We start from the raw sequence: 17,254 nt of genomic DNA on the forward strand, positions 1-17,254 counted from the left end.
TGGGTTTTCAGCTGGCTTTATTGAGAGGAAATCTAGAGGGCAGAAAGGGTAAGAAGCTGGAAGGTGTGGGGCGGGCAGAGGGTGAAGGCAGGCCTGCAGGTCTATGGGAGCCACCTGGAGACAGCTCCCAGGGGACAAGGCAGGCGGCAAGACAGCTTTTCGTCCTGTGGAAGCTGAGACAATGAGCTCTAAATGGAGCCGGGAGCCTCCCTGCTCCAACCCCAAGAGATTTGAATGTAAGGGCGAGGAAAAAATGGAATGGACATTAATTTGAAGGGGGAAACGAGAACTCTTTGAGTTCAAAGGTGAGAATTAAAACCATGATTAAGGCTACACAACAATCAGGCTAGAATAAATACCCCACGGACACACATAAGAAACAGACCACAAATGAAGGACTGAGATTGAGGTGTACCCAGCTGTCACGGAGGATATCAGCAATTGAAGCCCCAAGTCACTGCTGGGACATGATGAAAGGCTGGAGGCTGCTGAGGGCACAGCACAGAGGGCCCTGGGCTGCAGGGAGGGCCACAGGCTAATGGTCAAGCTCAGCAGTCAGTCACTCAGCTGAGAGGCCGGGCCGGGCAGCACCGCAGCCTCCGTCACTTCCGAAGGAACTTCTTGTTGAGGAGGAAGATGAGAAGATTGACATTGACTTTGGCCTTGTTAAAGAGCTTCATGACAGCCACACCCTCATACTGCAGCTGCAAGAGGTCCTAGGAGGGACGGGACAGGGAGGGGGCATTTATGAGCTTCTGGGAGTGGCCCGGCCAGCCTATGAAACACTTGTCATGAAGCCTTAAGGCTGCCAGGGGCACTGGCCACTGAAGCAGGGCGTTGAGAGCCCACTCTGCAAATGAGAAAAACAGGCCCAGTGATTTGACCAAATGTCAAGCCAAGTAGCGCCAGGACTTGAAACTAGGTTTCTTATTCACAAGGCAAACAGCAGAGCGGTGCTGAAAGTCACCTCTCTGAACCCCGTTGTGGGGGCATACCCCTGTAACTCTAGCACCTGGGAGGAGGAGGCACAAGCACAGGGACAAGCTCCAGGCCAGCCTGGGCTATAGAATAGGACCCTTTCTTAGGCAAACAAAAAACAACAAATAGGTCTGGAGAGATGGCTCACTGGTTAAGAGCACTGGCTGCTCTTGCACAGGGAGCAGGGTTTGACCCCAGCATCCACATGGAGGCTCACAACTGCCTGTAACTCCAGTTCCAGGAGATCCAACACTGTCTTCTGGCCTCTCTGGGCATCTGAATGAGTGTGCACATACAAATACACAAATAAAAAATAAGATAAATCTTTTTTTTTTTTTTTTGGTTTTTCGAGACAGGGTTTCTCTGTGGCTTTGGAAACTGTCCTGGAACTAGCTCTGTAGACCAGGCTGGCCTCGAACTCACAGAGATCCGCCTGCCTCTGCCTCCCGAGTGCTGGGATTAAAGGCGTGCGCCACCAATGCCCGGCAAGATAAATCTTAAAAAAAAAAAAAAAAAGTCAAGCAGCTGGGCAGTGGTGGCGCACGGTGGCGCTCGCCTTCAATCCCAGCACTCGGACGCCAAGGCATGTAGATCTCTGTGAGTTTGAGATCAACCTGGTCTACAGAGCGAGTTCCAGGATAGTCAGGGCTATACAGAGAAACCCTGTCTAGAAAAACTAAAAGAAAACCAAATACAAACAAAAAGCAAAATATGGGCTGGAAAGATGGCTCAGGGATCAAGAGTTCTTGCTGTTCAGCCATGAGGAGCAAAGTTCAGATCCCAGCACCCATGTCCACAAATGCTATAAATAACTCCAGCTGGAAGTGACCCGATGCCCTCTTCTGGACTCTGCACATGCATAGGTGTAGGCACTCATTCACCCAGGAATAAATACTTAAAAAAAAATAAGGCGGCTGGCCGGGAGGTGGTGGTACACATCTTTAGTTCCAACACTCGGGAGGCAAAGGCAGGAGGATCTCTGTGAGTTTGAGATCAGCCTGATCTACAGAGCAAGTTCCAGGACAGCCTCCAAAGCCACAGAGAAACCCTGTCTGGAAACTCCCCTTCCCCCCCCCCAAAATAAAGGGGCTAAGGGTGTGACTCAGCAGAGGAATCATGCTGAGTGAGGACCTGAGTTTGGATCCTCAGCACCTGTGGATGTGTGTGCTATAACCCTGGCCCAGGGAGGCCCACTGGCTAGTCAACCTACTCAAACTGTGAGCTGATAGGCTCCAGGTTCAGGACCCTGCCTCTTAAAAAAAAGAAAAAGCACCCCGTCACCAGCAACAGAAAATAGAGCGGGATATAGCACAGTTGGCAGAGTGCTTGTCGAGGACCTGAGTTGGATTCCCAGAACCCTTGTAAAAATAGCAATCTTTTAAAACATGGGGCTGGGGTGCAGTCAGCTGGAATAGTACTTGCCCACAATGTGTGAAGCCCTGGTACCTGATACTACTAAGTCAGGTGAGGTAGAGCACTCGGGAGGGAAGCGAATCATAGTCAAGGTCACCTCAGCTAGTGAAGAAGGCGTTCTAGGCCACACGAGTCCTTGTTTCAAATAAAAATGAAATAGCTGCTCTCTGAACACTAGCTAGGATTGAGGTCAGCTTCTTAACCTTTTAGCCTCGAGCCTATAAAACAGGCAGACCTGCAGAGCAGCTAGGGATTAAACAAGGCCCACAGGGAGCTGACACTAAAGCCTTGGGGTGGGGTGGGGGCGGCGTATTGTTTCTCACTGTTGAGATTTGACCTAGGGCTTCAGGCATGCTAAGCAAGTACTCTACCACTGAGCTATATCCACAGCTCGCTTTTAATCTTATTTTTAAAATTTGTTAATTTTTTATTTGCATTGGTATTTTGCCTGCATGTAGGTCTGTGTGACAGTATCAGATCCTGGAGTTGGAGACAGTTGTAAGCTGCCATGTGGGCGCTGGGGATTGAACCTGGGTCCTCTGGAAGAGCAGTCAGCGCTCTCATCCACTGAGCCATCTCTCCAGCCCTTTTTAAATTTTAGTCTTTACTTGTATCTTTATTCTGAGGCAGGGTCTCCCAATGTAATCCAGGCTGGCCTGGAACTCACTGCCTCTGCTCCTCAGAACCGGGATAAAAGGCATGTACCACTGTCCCAGCTTTACTGCTTGTTTTGAAACAAGGTCTCACTAAGCTTCCCCAGGCTGGCCTTGAACTCTGTAGTTCGTTTGGCCTTGAAATGAAAAAAATTTTTGTTTTATATTTATTTTCTTAGTTTTATTTGTGTGTGTGCATATGTGTGGTCATGCACACCCCATTGCACGTGCACAGGTCAGAGGTCAGCCTACAGGAGTCAATTCTCTACCTCCATCATGTGGACGGGTATAGGAATCAAGATGCAAGTCATAGGCTTTTTAGGTAAGCGTGAGAGCTGAGCATCGCCAGCCCCGGAGCTTGAACTTTTGCTCCTTCCGCCTCAGCCCTCTTAGGGACTTGGCTTTCAGACCCCCACCCGTGGGCCAGGCTCTAGCAGGGGCTCTCAGGGTCTCACCTGGTAGTGGAGTTGAAACTGCTCCATGTCCACACCCAGGAACTTGGCATTTACGGCAAACCTTCCCGCCTCATCTCCAGGAGTGATGTCAAAGATGACGTTCCTGAAGCTGTCAGGGCAGGAGTCAACACAGGGCTCCTCTTTTCCGAGTCCTACCCCACTCCGCAGCTGCTCACTGGGGCAGCAGTGTGTCTTCTGATGGCCCTGGCTTCTCCGTGTGCCTCGTTGCTGGGGCCTATTCTGCCTTCTCCCTGTTTGACTCCTACCTTTAATCTGTTTTGGGTGCCTGGCCCTACCAAGCTGCTCTCCCGAAGCTTCCCCAGATCCTTCCCAGCGCTAGCACACTTCTGTGGCCCTCCTTCTGCTTGAAGACGCCCATCTCCCCGCCTTCCTTTCAGCACAGCCTCCTCCTGCCTCCCAACCCCGTGCCCTGCTCAGAGCGCCATCCCAGCCTCGTGCCTCCCAGGGGACAGACGGGTCTGACACTCTGCCCCCAAAACGTACTGAGAGACGGGGAGGTCTTCAATTTCCACCAAGACTCCCTTTTCCAGCAGCTGGGCGGCTGTGTAATGGAGACACGGCTGCTTCTTCCCCTTCCCAGAGCTCCTGCTTAAAAGAAGGCCCCAGAGTTTGTCCCATAAACTTTCAACACTGCCTGACGGCTCCTGGTGGCCGGTGAGGACTCACCGCTGTAGATGGTGGGGGGCAGCAGTACTGCACAGGGTGACCCTAGCCAGGGTGGGGCAGAGGCGGACAGAGTGGAGATGAAGGAGCCAGGGTTAGGGTCGGGCTCACAGCACCTACTTGGCTTTGGGGGCCAGGTGGTCAAGGCAGGCCTGAATGTACTGGCTGTAGTAGTCGCCCTGTTCCTCGAAGAAGGTGGTTTTGGCATCTAGGCCCTGCAGTGTGGACCGGAGTCTCAGCATCTCTGCCTTCCGCCGGTGCCGGTGCCTGCGCTGGTTGCAGATGTCCTGCAGACGGGGGTGGGAAGCAGGCTAGCAGCCTTCCTAAGTCCTAGAACACTCCACTAGCTCACTGTGAAGGGTTTAAGAACTTAGACAGGATGAGGGCCTGGGGAGGAGAGGCTCAGGGCAGGGTCTGCCTAGCATGTGTTCCATTACCAGCACCAGGAAAAAGCCACCTTGAAGGCTGTTTTACCTAAGAGACAACGCAAGGATACCACCCCCAACTCCCAGGGCGCAAACTCACTGCTTCTGTCTGTCTGTACTAGCATGTCTGTTTTTCTTTTTTGAGTTAGGGTTTCTCTGTGTAGCAGCCCCGGGTGTCTTGGAACCTGACTAAGGCTACAGTGTTTTAGTGGAAGAGAGCTCAGAGAAAAACCGGTCTGCCGGCTTAACCTTAAGATCTTTCCTCAGAAAGAACCCTGGGCTGACCATCTGGGTGGCACCCACCAGGGAGAACTGCCTCTGGAAGGCCAGCACAGCGGCTTTGCATGCGGCCACATGTAGTCCTGGCCTGGGTTATCACCTTGGCCAGCTCATCCACCAGTCCCTGGTAGCAGTCACTGGCCCTGACCAGTCCCAGGCCCTGTAGCCGACGCAGGTTCCGCAGGACGCGTCGCTGCTTCTCTGTCAGTGGCAAGAGGGAGTGTGCCATCATTGAGTGGTGTCTTCGAAGTGACTCTGGTTTCTGGGTATCACACGCCTGGCGCCAACACATCAGCCGATGATGGGCCTCTTCCTGGGGGAGGGGCAGAGATGCTGAGGAGGTCCCAGGCCCTAGCATCCTACTTCAAACCACGACAAACCCCGGAGCTTGGGAGTCCTGTGCACATTCCTGTGTGTTTTCAGGAAAAGCACCCCCTTCCCAGCCTAGCTTCTGTGGGGGAGGGGAGAACACACAGGCAACAATGCGTGGAAGTGCCTTGTGGGTCACAGGTGGGCCCAAAGGACACATACAGGCGGAGGAGACATGGCTGCTGCCAGCCTCCCTACCCATCGTGGTTCCCTGTGGGCATGTGGTCTATGTGGGGCCCAGCTGCTTTGGGACCTGCCTCTGCCTGCCATTACCAGCCTTACTCAGGGACCTCCTGGCTTTGCCCTTATTCTGACCCCAACGGGGAGCCCACCTGGCACCCTCTCCTGGCTCCAAACCCTCCAACACTCCCCGTTTCTCAGAACAGACTGCCCCTCAGTGCTATCCTCACCCCAGCACTGTGAAGGGAGTGTGGGCTGTCTGGGCTGCCCCCTCAGCCTGTAGCCTCTGGAGTCAAGGTCAGAGGCTTGGTCTTATGAGCTTGGGGCCTCTGTGGCAGACTGGGAGGAATGGGCAGTGCCTAGGGAGAGGTGGAGTTAAAGACTAAGCTGTTGTGGGCTGTCCTGGCTACTCACCTGCTCTCTGGGAGCTGAGGAGGACAGGATCTCCTCAAGGGACTCCCCAGGGTGGAACTGGATGAGGTCAGCCAGCATCTGTTTGGTGCTACAAGGGGGACGGGTGGGGTTAGGAAGGGTCTGGACAGAGTGGCAGAAGAGCTAAGGGTAAGTGGACCCTGCCCCAGGTCTGGGCATGCCCAGAAGAGGAGTGAGAGGGTGCATGGGAGGTTGTCTCCTAGAGTACCCTCCCCCTACCCAAACATTCACCCCTCCTGCTTTCCCCATAGCTGATTCTCAAGGCACCGCCCCCCTCCCCTAGGTAGCTGTTCTGCTAACACTGCCGCTCTGGCAGTCTCGTGGACAGTGTGTGGATGAGTGCGGAGCTGCCTTGGGGAGATGGTGGTGCTAACAGGCCTAGGTGGCCAGTCCAGCCCTGTGTGGTCCTTCCTGACACGCTTTTACAGAAGTGTGAAGAGTGATTTCCCGGCCCGAGTTGGTAAAGGCCCCTGCTGTGCAAGCCTGTGGATTTGAGTTCCATCCCCGGAACCCATGTGAAGATGGACGTTGTTCAAAAGAACTGATTCCACAAAGTTGTCCTGACCTCCATTCATGTGCTGTGACACGTGCTCCCCCAACGCTGAGAGGACGTCAAGGCATAGCTGACAGATTCTGAGCGGTGAATGTGACGTAGGGTTCAGGGAGGACTTTTAGAAGAACCGGGGTGGGGGGGTAAGAAGGTATGATGGTCATCTCTGACCCTGGGAGGGCCACCACACCCACCTCAGAAGCAGGCTTTGGTTGCTGGTGTGGTCAGCGTCTGTCTCCAGCCCTTCGAACTTGTTGGTGAGTGTCAGGGACACTTCGAGCCTGCTCAGATCCACTTGCCCATCTGTGACTAAGTTCTCACCTGAGATGGCACAAAGATGGGTCACAGCAAAAGTGCTCCCCTGTTTATCCCTTCCAGGAAGCCCTCCCACACTGCCCCATGCGACCATACCATGCCCTCAACCCTGTCGCCCATGGAAGGACTTGAGTTACTACCCTGGGCCTCTTTATGAGCTCAACCTGGGTACCAGCTGGGCCTGGAGTTTAGAGGTCCCGGCACCCACCAACACTGCCCTTCCACTGCGTGCCAAACTCCTCATTTCGGAGCTCTAGAGCTGACGTAGGACCTAGGAGGACCCAAGAGGCCCTCTCCAACCACATCTCCTGCGTGTGATTCCATCGGTCATTGCCATAGTTTGTTCTCCTCTACCATCAATATCTGTGCACTGTCTGAACAAGGCTGTGAGCTGTGTCTATCAGAGCCATAGGAACAGAGGGGTTCCCTATGATGTCCCTATGAACCTTGAATGTATAGCTGGCTCTAGATGCCAAGAAGGCACGCACCAGTGAGGTCAGAGACGGTGGGCGGCTCCCCGAGATCCTCTAGGAGCTGGTGCAGGGGGTCTTGGTGATCCGGGGCCAGTTGGTCCTGGTGTTCCAGCAAGAGCTGTGGAGGGCAGAAGGAAAGAGGGTGTCAGGGATCTGCAAGGACCTTCAGGCTAGCCCTCCAGCGCCGACACTCACCCTGTGTGTGCTGATCAGCTCTCCTACAGTGATGTACACCACGGGTTTGGCCACAGCCACCATATCCGTGTACTCATCTATGGCAAAGCGCTCCTCTGGCTCTGGTACCCGGCAGGCTCTGTAGATGAACTTCCTACCACAGAGAGAAGGTGTGTCAGAGTGGACTAGGCCAGAGTCCTTACCCCCTGGATGGCCACCATCCCAGTCAGGTCAAGTCTGCTGCTAGTCTCAGTCCCTGCCCTGCTCTGTCTGGTGTGCCATCCAAACTATCTCTGTCCTCTAGATGCCTCTCACTGCCCTCGGGGCTCCCCTATCCCCTGTGCCTCTGGACTTTTCTTCCTCAGACTCTAGAGAGGAGAGCAGGGTGCAAACCATAAGGAGTGGAGAGGGGGTCAGGGAGGGACAGGGTGCCAGGACGAGACCTGAATTTGAGATGCATGTCCTCCAGGTAGCCATTCAGGACTTGAAGGTGCTGGCTTTCCCCAGAGAAGGTTTTGCCGGCAGCAGCATGCTGTAGGAGTTGAGCCACAGCCCCTAGTGCATGGCGCTGTGGGGTGGCCATGGTGCTGCCTGCTGCCATGGCCACAATGTCAAAGGCATCAGGAGCTACCACAGCAGGGTTCAGGAAGCGGTAGTATAGGAGGTTCCCAACCACCTGAGTGCAGAGGAGAACATTTTTCTAGAAAGTTCTAGAAGCCCCCTTGACAGCCAAAGCTTCATATTCTACAATGGTGGGCCAGGCTCTGTTTACAGAACGGTACCCATTTCTTTTCTTTTTAAAGGTTATTTATTTATTAAATATACAGTGTTCTGCCTGCATGTATCCCCGCAAGCCAGAAGAGGGCACCAGATCTCATTATAAATGGTTGTGAGCCACCATGTGGTTGCTGGGAATTGAACTCCTGACTTCTGGAAGAGCAGCCAGTGCTCTTAACCTCTGAGCCATCTCTCCAGCTCTGGACCCATTTCTGTCATCCTGTCTGTCTGGGGATCATTGGCAAAAGTGGCCAAAGGAGGGTCTTGGGGTAGGAAAGACAACACTTGCCTTATAGACTTCGCTCTCTGTGGCACTGGGGAACTTCTTCTCCAGGGTTGTCTTCAGGACTTTAGCCATATACCGCATCCCATACCTTAGGAACAAAACAGGCACGTGTGGCCATTCACATTCCTGCCCCAGGGCTCATGGCAGGAGAGCCCGGCTGCCTCTCTCCCTGTCTCAGCCACACCAGAGCGGAGCCCACACAGGTTGGCAGTGCTCCCTGCTGCAGTCCTCAGCCCCTGGGCCTTTGCCCTTCCTCCAATACCAGGGACAGGGCCTGGCTGGCCCCCGAAGTCCTCCCTACCTCCGACAACTTGTTTTTGAGACAGGGTCTTGCAGTGCAGTACATGCAGGCCTCAAACTCATTATGTCAACCTCTGCCTTCCAAATGCTTCTGCTACAGTGGTGTGCAGCTCTGAGGCCCTCACTTCCCCACAGGCCACCTCTGCCTGCAGCACTCCTCACCTTCTCTACAGAGTCACGCTATTCTGTCTCTTGGGTACAGCCCAGGAGCCTCCAAGGCAGCCAACTTTGCCAGCTCCCAGAGGTCCTGAGCAGCGTGTCTGGGCTGGGGCAGGGCCGGCCTGCCTACCAGGGATCCACTCTCAGCCATTTCCTTCCCATCTGCACACCTGTCCCCTGGCTTTGGAGACAGGAGTGAGCACTCAGTCTCACAAGGTTTTTATGAAAGTAACAGTGTTACTCCAATGTGCTGAGCTTGTCACTCCTATGATGGGTTTGCTGCCGAAAAGCTAATCAGACTCTGTGAAAAGATATTTCCGCTGCCAGCTACCAGCAGATTTATAACTGGCTGTATATTTCTCTTCTTAGACATCAGGCAATCTTTCCTTACTCCCAGTTGCAAAGCCTCAGTCCAGCTCTCCAGTTTGGGACTGTTTCCCCTTTGGTACTCAGAGAACCAAGGCCAGTGGCTGGATGCTGGATTTAAATGACACCCACCTGCTCACATTTTCATGTTTACATTTTTTGGTTTCTTTGCTTGTTTTGAGACAGGGTTTCTCTGTGCAGCCCTGGCTGCCTTGGAACTCTCTCTGTAGACCAGGCTGGCCTTGAGATCCGCCTGCCTCTGCCTTCTGAGTGCAAGGATTAAAGGTGTGCTCCACCTGGCTTATCAAATAGTTCTCAAAACATTTATCGAACAATTTTTGTTTGCCTTTTGCTTTCATACAGGTTTTTCCGTAGTTTAGGCTACACTCAAACTTAGAAGGATGAGGCTTGTTTATAGTTTGACCATATGCCTCTACCTGCAAGTTATTAAGACAGAAGAGAGCTAGGGGCTGCAAAGATGGATCCGTAGTTAATAAGTAACTGCTGTTCCAGAGAAAGATTTCCATCACCCACACGGCAGCTCACAACCACCAACTAAAGTCTCAAGGGGTCTGTCGCCCTTTTCTGGCCTCTGAGGGCCCCTGGGGAACAGATATGCATGCATGCAAAGCACCATATACATTAAAAAAATCTTTTAAAATAAAAAAGGCGAAGCTGGGTGGTGGTGGTGTACACCTTTAAATCCAGCACTCAGGAGGGAGAGGCAGGTGAATCTTTGAGTTTGAGGCCAGCCTGGTCTACAAAAGTGAGTTCTAGGACAGCTAGGGCTACACATAAATAAATAGACACACAGATGAATAAATAAATAAATAATAAAAAGGGACAGGCCCCAGGCGGTGGTGGTGCACGCCTTTAATCCCAGCACTTGGGAGGCAGAGGCAGGTGGGTCTCTGTGAGTTTGAGGCCAGGCTGGACCAACAGCCTCCAAAACAATACAGGAGAAACCCTGTCTCGTAAAACCAAAAAAAAAAAAAAAAAAAAAAAAAAAAAAAAGGGACAGGCATGGTGATGCATCCCTTTAATCCTAGCACTGGGGAGACTGAAGGAAGAGGATCTCTGAGTTTGAGGCTAGCCTGGTCTACATATCAAGTTCCATGACAGCCAGGGCTATGTTGAGAGATCCTATCTAAAGAAACAAAAAGTCTGGGGGGGACTATAATTCTGAAGTTCTTTAGCAATTTGAAGTATTACCCCTTTTTTACTTTGTGGTTCAAAGAATCCCATCTTTTCTTCACTTGTTCTCAGACAATACTGTGTTCCTATCACCATTTGGGCTTCTCCTTGACCAGCCACCTGTAGCATCCCAGCTCAGTTCCCTGGCAAGAGCTTCAGTGTCTGCAGACCCGACAGGCACCTCTGGCTCCTCCTTTCCGGCCCCTTGCCTGTGGGATGTCACTTGTTCTGCTGCCCCCTTCCAAACTGGCCTATCCCTGGTGGGAGGTTTACATACGGAATGTGATCCACAGATGAATTGATGGCGACAAAGAACTTATCAGTCATGGCAAGGAGATTACGTAGGGAGATGTCTAATCGCCTCTGGACTTCAGAGTGGCTCAAAGCCTGCTCAGGGGTGACGTCATAAGGGAGACAGCTGTGGGTAGAGAGAGGGTAAAGCTGGTGTCCCGCTCTGTTGCCTTCTTTCCCAAACTTCCCCATCAACTCTTCCCTAACTACACACTGTCTACAGAGAGGCTCAAGACAGACCAGGGTACCAAGAGGAGAAAGGCAGCACCCAGGCAGGACCGCAGCAGTGAGGACACAGAGAGGGAGGAGTCAGCAGTGAGGACACACAGAGAGAGAGGGAGGAGTCAGCAGTGAGGACACAGAGAGGGAGGAGTCAGCAGTGAGGACACACAGAGAGGGAGGAGTCAGCAGTGAGGACACAGAGAGGGAGGAGTCAGCAGTGAGGACACATAGAGAGAGAGGGAGGGGTCAGCAGTGAGGACACAGAGAGGAGTCAGCAGTGAGGACACACAGAGAGGGAGGAGTCAGCAGTGAGGACACACAGAGAGGGAGGAGTCAGCAGTGAGGACACAGAGAGGGAGGAGTCAGCAGTGAGGACACACAGAGAGGGAGGAGTCAGCAGTGAGGACACACAGAGAGAGAGGGAGGAGTCAGCAGTGAGGACACAGAGAGGGAGGAGTCAGCAGTGAGGACACAGAGAGGGAGGAGTCAGCAGTGAGGACACAGAGAGGGAGGAGTCAGCAGTGAGGACACACAGAGAGGGAGGAGTCAGCAGTGAGGACACACAGAGAGAGAGGGAGGAGTCAGCAGTGAGGACACAGAGAGGGAGGAGTCAGCAGTGAGGACACACAGAGAGGGAGGAGTCAGCAGTGAGGACACAGAGGGAGGAGTCAGCAGTGAGGACACAGAGAGAGAGAGGGAGGAGTCAGCAGTGAGGACACACAGAGAGAGAGGGAGGAGTCAGCAGTGAGGACACAGAGAGGGAGGAGTCAGCAGTGAGGACACACAGAGAGAGAGGGAGGAGTCAGCAGTGAGGACACAGAGAGGGAGGAGTCAGCAGTGAGGACACACAGAGAGGGAGGAGTCAGCAGTGAGGACACAGAGAGGGAGGAGTCAGCAGTGAGGACACACAGAGAGGGAGGAGTCAGCAGTGAGGACAGAGAGGGAGGAGTCAGCAGTGAGGACAGAGAGGGAGGAGTCAGCAGCCACCAGGCAACTGGAAAAGAGCAGGGAGAAATGTCAGACTCAAAGCAGGTACCAGGTGCTACTATAAGATCACCCTGGGCAGCTGGGACAACAGAGAGCCAGGGCCCACATCTCCTGTAGGCTTTGCGTCATCTTTCAGAGTCCTGTGTGTGCCACCTTCAAACACAGGAGGCCTCCCTAGCGGTCAAAGCACGCGCCCCTCCCGCTGGCTCACCTGCGCTGCCCGGTCTGGGCCTCCATCTGGTTGATCCAGCTCTTGTAGATGTGGACAGGATCTGTGTGGATGCTGACTGACCTGTCTTCCAGCACATCCTGGACAACCTTGCCCAAGATCTCCTGTAGAGCGCTCTGTCCCCGCCCATTGCGGTAGAACCTCACCACCAGCCTCACCACTGTTGGGTTCCCTGTCACCACATCCTGGGGCTGCTCCACCTTTGACCTGTGGTACAACAGGTTACTGGCCTCATGCTTTAAGGAGGACATAGCTGCCCACCTTTTCCAGCCTACTCTAGCCCCACCCTAAGGGAGGTCCCACTGTCTGGTGTCATCCTTCGAGGACAGCCCACATCCCCCACCATGCCGCTCCAGAGCTGCCTTACATTCTTCCTATAGTGAAGAGAAGAATGGCCTACTGACGCCATTGGTAGGGTGCACAGCTGCCATCTCTGACCCACCCTCCACCCCCGTCGTCCCCCCCCAGTCAGGAGAGCCTACTTGATTTCCTCCTGGAGTGCTGTCTTGAACAGCTGCAGCAGAAGGTAGGCCTCCCGGCAGTTGGAAGCATAGTTGTACAGGCTGAAAATCACAGCCTCCATGAACTTGGTGGTTCTGTTCTGAGGCATCTGAAAGATCAGCTTGGCCAAATAGATGGGCTGAGTCTGCGAACAATCAGGGAGACAGAGGGCTGGGAATGCTCTTGGAGAGGCAGCAGTCAGAGCAGTTACAAAGGACTTCCTGACGCAGAGAAAGGATCGCCTCTCAGAGCACTGGAAATACGCATACAAATGGGGAGAGATGGGCTCTGTCCCTGGGAACAGGGCATCGGACAGGGCATGGGGAAAGCAGAGAGAGCATGCTCAGGAGACGGCAGAGACTTCTCGGCTTTTAAACTGTTTTGTTTTTCTTCAGTGCTCTGTGTGCAAGGCAAGTGAGTGCTCTACCCCGAGTGACACCTGCCAAGGCTTGTCCTCAGGGCCCTGCTCACCCCGAGTGACGCCTGCCAAGGCTTGTCCTCAGGGTCCTGCTCACCTGCAGCAAGTAGAAGAGGTGCTGGTAAGCTTCTAGCTTCTGCCGTTTCTGTCTGCTCAGTGACTTTAATCCCTTCTGCTTGTCCAGGGTCATCATGTCTGACAGCTGCTCCTTGTTCTTCTTGGTCAGCTTCTTGCAGTGGGAGACGACCTCCTGGATGTGAGGGCAGGAGCAAACCAACCAGCCCAGACTGGTACCAATGACACATGTGGTCCAGACTTAGTGTCTGAAGAAGCCGGGCTCGGGAGAGGAGAGAGCCCCTACCACGCCACCTGACACCCTGCTTTCACAGGTGAGGCTCTAAAGAACTCTGGGCTGGGGCTGGAGGGACGGTTGTTCAGAGGTCCTGAGTTCAATTCCAGCAACCACATGGTGGTTCACAACCATCTGTCAAGATCTGGTGCCCTCTTCTGGCCTGCAGGCATACTTGCAGGCAGAACACTGTACATAATAAGTAAGTCTTTAAAAAAAACCAAAAAACAAAACAGAGGTACTGTGCCTGCGTGTGTTCTCGCCACTATCTATGGACTGATGCACAGTCGTGGGGTGGGGCATCATTGGCCTGTTAGTCCTTAACTGAATGTGATTTATAGAACTTTCAAATCTGCCTCTGCATTCTGCTGGGGGAGACAGCAACTCCTTACTTCCTGCGAGCTACACAGGAAATGGACTTCAAGGTTAACTGATCACCACACACATTTGAATTACTAGTTGAAGAACGGTAAGGGTTCCCTCTCAGGATTGGGTGGGGGGCGTGGCCCAGGGCGGCCTCTCACCTGCAGGGTGATTCTGTTCTTGACCAGCAGGCCGATCTTGATGTCCATGAGGTTGAGGTCCTGCTCCAGCTGCTGATTGGATCGAATCTTCCTGACTACTTCCTCCTGGAGCTTCAGCAGCTCCGCTTCGGCTGAGAGGTCCTCCTGACTCTGGTTCAAGAGGTGAACGAACTTGCGCACCACAGAGAGGGGAGGGTGGCGTGCGTGCACTGGCAGGAGGGAGACACCATCAGGCCGGGGGCCTGAGCCTCTTCGGCAGCCCTGCCCCATGAGGATCCCGGGCCCGATCCAGGTCTACCTCTGGGCTCTTGTGTCACACCTAGGAGTGGCACAGCGTTCTCTGTTCCTCACGCACCATGCATGTGGACCTTTCCAGTGACTTCCGCCACCAAAGCTAGGGCCCCAGCGCTTTTTGGTGCTCTTCAAAGGCATCCTTGTTCTACCTGCCCCTCCTCCTCCCCTGTCTGTGGGGCTGGCCTGCTTCTCATGCCCCTGACCTACCAGCCACAAGCTAGCCCTGCCAACTTCATGCAGCACTCGTGTGGAGTATCCATGGTTGGGGTAGGGGATAGGAAATTTAGGAGGTCAGCTTTGTAATGGAGAGGTCAGAAAACAAACACACAAAAAACCCCAAAGAAGTGTCTGAGCTAAAAGCCTCGGAAACAAGACGGCACATGTAATGTTCACGGAGACAGGCAGGGTTCCTCGCGTCTTACTGCTGATTTGGCGCCTCTTGGAGCAGCATTGCTGTGCAGCCCCAGCTAGCCTTGAACTCAGGGTCCTCCTGTTCTGCTTCCCAGGTGCTGGCTTAGAAGCAGGTGCCACCAGTCCTGAGTCTGAGTGCTTTTGTTTTCATCTTATTTTATGTGCACGGTGTTTCACCTGCATATATGTCTGTGCGCTATACAAAGGCCAGAAGAAGGCATCGGGCCCCTTGGGACTGGAGTTACAGACAGTTGTGGGCAGTCATGTGTGGGGGCTGGGATTCGAACCTGGGTTCTCTTGAAGAACAGCTAGTGCTCTTAATTACTGAGCCATCTCTCCAGCTCCAAATCTAAGTGCTGTTAAAAATCTAAAGGGTCAAACACTGTAGTATCCATCTTACCGATGAGCTTCCAAAGGCAGAGAGAGGGCAGGTAGCTTGCCCTCAGTTACCCAGCTGGCAATGAATGAAGCAGTTAGATTTGGAGGCTGAATGAATCTAGACCCCGTGGCTAGAGGGAATCTAGTAAGGGACCAAGGCAGATGAGCCACTGTTGGAGAGGGGCAAGTGGGAGGGATCCCAGGGAAACAAAAGTGAGAGCAAAGAAATCCTGCCAGAGGCCGTGTAGCCTCACCTACTATGTGCAGCCCCACCCACTTTCTGGTGGGGAGGTAAGAAAGTACAACAGCAGGTCAGGGAAGCTGAATGTACAGTGTGTCTGGAGTACGGCCCAGCGATGGCGGGCTTGCTTTGTGTAAATTTGACCCCATCACACTGGCCGGTAGGGAAGTCTGTGGGGACATTTTCTTGATTAATGACTGATGTGGAAGTGCCCCATCTACTGTGGGCAGGTGGTCCTGGGGTAAATGGAAACCAAGCTGAGTGAGCCAGGCGGAGCAAGCTGCAGAGACCCCGAGGTGGAGTTAGGGCCAGGGAAACGGCACAGCTGGAAGCTCAGGGCGGGGAACGAGCGCAGCACAGGGGGATGGGTACGCTATGCCTGCTCAGAAAGTATATGGCTAGAGGAGCCTGGCCTACAACAAAACTGTCTGTACCGGGGGAAGGGGACTCTACACACCTCAGAAAGCGGGATGGCCCTGCCCTGGCCTGCTGTGCATCTCCAAAGGGGACACCTAGACCTGTCTGGTTCCGGGTCTCTATCTCCCCAGCGTACCTAACATCCTGTAGTCATCACGGGCCTTCCTGGCTCGGAAAAATGCTTGGATCTTCACAACGGAGTCAACCTACCATGGACATAAGAGATCAGGGGGCCTTCTATTCACTTTGCTCTGATCTATGGTAAAGACAGGTATTGTGGGTAGCACTCACATTCTTCTGGAAGTATTGCAGACGCCTGAGGTATTGCCTCCGGGATGCCCACATCCGGGCCCAGGCCTGGATCTGAGAGAAAAGACACTACCTTCAGAACACCGGCTGAGGCTCACCCTCAGACCCTAGCCAACGCAGTCAACCCCAGGGTCACAAGAGGTAAGAGAGTGACAGAAGTGTACTGAGGGTTCCTCAAGAGAAGGAACCACCCAGACCACAGTTACCGTGATTATAGCATCCAGGTTTGCTTTAAAATACTGCAGTCGCTCCTGGTAAATCTTCCGTTGTCTGTAACCCCGCCAATGAGCCTGCCAAACAGAAGAGGGAACACTAGCAGACCTCCTTGGGCTCAAGATGTCAGTGGGAACGGCTTTACCCTGGACTTTCCAGGATGGTGTGCTTTGAGTGAGAATGTCCCCCATAGGCTCATGTATCTGAGTGTTTGGTTCCCAGCTGATGGACTGCTTAGGGTACGCTCTTGTTGGGGGAGGGGTCATGGAGGCTGATGGACTGTTTAGGGTACGCTCTTGTTGGGGGAGGGGTCATGGAGGTTGATGGACTGTTTAGGGTACGCTCTTGTTGGGGGAGGTGTCACGGAGGTTGGTCTTCGAGGTTTTAAGATGCACACGTAGTCTGGTCTCGCTTTCTCTGCCTTGCCTTACAGCTCAGATGTAAGCTCTCAGCTACTGTTCCAGCACCTGCCTGCTGCCGCCAGGCTCCCAGCCTGACGATCATGGATCAGTCTGCTCAAAGTAAGCAAGCCCCTAGTTAAATGCTTTTCTTTTGTAAGTTGCCCTGGTCCTGGTGTCTCTTCACAGCAATAGAACAGTGACTGAGACAGAGGTGTGGGGAAGGGAAATTGGTTCTGTTCTCAAAGGTCTCCCAGCTGTATAAGAAGGACTAAGACTGCCGGGTGGTGGTGCACACCTTTAATCCCAGCACTCGGGAGGAAGAGGCAGGCAGATCTCTGTGAGTTTGACACCAGCCTGGTCTACAAGAGCTAGTTCCTCCAAAGCCACAGAGAAACCCTGTCTCAAAAAAACCAAAAAAATAAAAAATAAAAAAAAAGAAAGGAAGAAAAGAAAGACTAGGACTATGTACCCTAATACCTCCTCATGGAAACTCAAATGAGAGATATGGACCCAAAAATACTAATAAAGCACAAATGCTCCCAGCCCCTCCCCCACCAGAGAACGCACCATGTTCTTCTATACTCTGCCAGCCCTGACAAGATTCTTC

The 17,254-nt window shown here is 53.3% G+C and overlaps 1 protein-coding gene across 3 annotated transcripts in view; it reads right to left on the reverse strand.

Annotated features, from left to right (window-relative positions):
* Positions 1–17,254, reverse strand: part of Iqgap3 (IQ motif containing GTPase activating protein 3) — a 41,150-nt gene continuing 23,896 nt past the window's right edge. The window contains exons 20-38 of one of the 3 annotated variants that reach the window (XM_005080111.3): positions 16,240–16,323; positions 16,016–16,087; positions 15,861–15,930; positions 13,984–14,192; positions 13,208–13,360; positions 12,674–12,837; positions 12,174–12,398; positions 10,740–10,880; positions 8,447–8,531; positions 7,824–8,056; positions 7,402–7,534; positions 7,222–7,324; positions 6,613–6,739; positions 5,851–5,938; positions 4,988–5,200; positions 4,304–4,470; positions 4,004–4,105; positions 3,500–3,608; positions 1–716 (exon numbers count right to left, since the gene is read on the reverse strand). In XM_005080111.3, coding sequence (XP_005080168.1) covers positions 603–716; positions 3,500–3,608; positions 4,004–4,105; positions 4,304–4,470; positions 4,988–5,200; positions 5,851–5,938; positions 6,613–6,739; positions 7,222–7,324; positions 7,402–7,534; positions 7,824–8,056; positions 8,447–8,531; positions 10,740–10,880; positions 12,174–12,398; positions 12,674–12,837; positions 13,208–13,360; positions 13,984–14,192; positions 15,861–15,930; positions 16,016–16,087; positions 16,240–16,323 — 2,592 coding nt within the window. In that variant the 3' untranslated portion in view covers positions 1–602. Of the gene's footprint in view, positions 717–3,499; positions 3,609–4,003; positions 4,109–4,303; positions 4,471–4,987; positions 5,201–5,850; positions 5,939–6,612; positions 6,740–7,221; positions 7,325–7,401; positions 7,535–7,823; positions 8,057–8,446; positions 8,532–10,739; positions 10,881–12,173; positions 12,399–12,673; positions 12,838–13,207; positions 13,361–13,983; positions 14,193–15,860; positions 15,931–16,015; positions 16,088–16,239; positions 16,324–17,254 lie in introns of those variants that run through there. The other 2 variants (XM_021233074.1, XM_040752506.1) reach the window with 2 other exon arrangements.

Source organism: Mesocricetus auratus, unplaced genomic scaffold, assembly GCF_017639785.1.
Source record: "Mesocricetus auratus isolate SY011 unplaced genomic scaffold, BCM_Maur_2.0 Super-Scaffold_100009, whole genome shotgun sequence".
Lineage (NCBI taxonomy): Eukaryota > Metazoa > Chordata > Mammalia > Rodentia > Cricetidae > Mesocricetus > Mesocricetus auratus.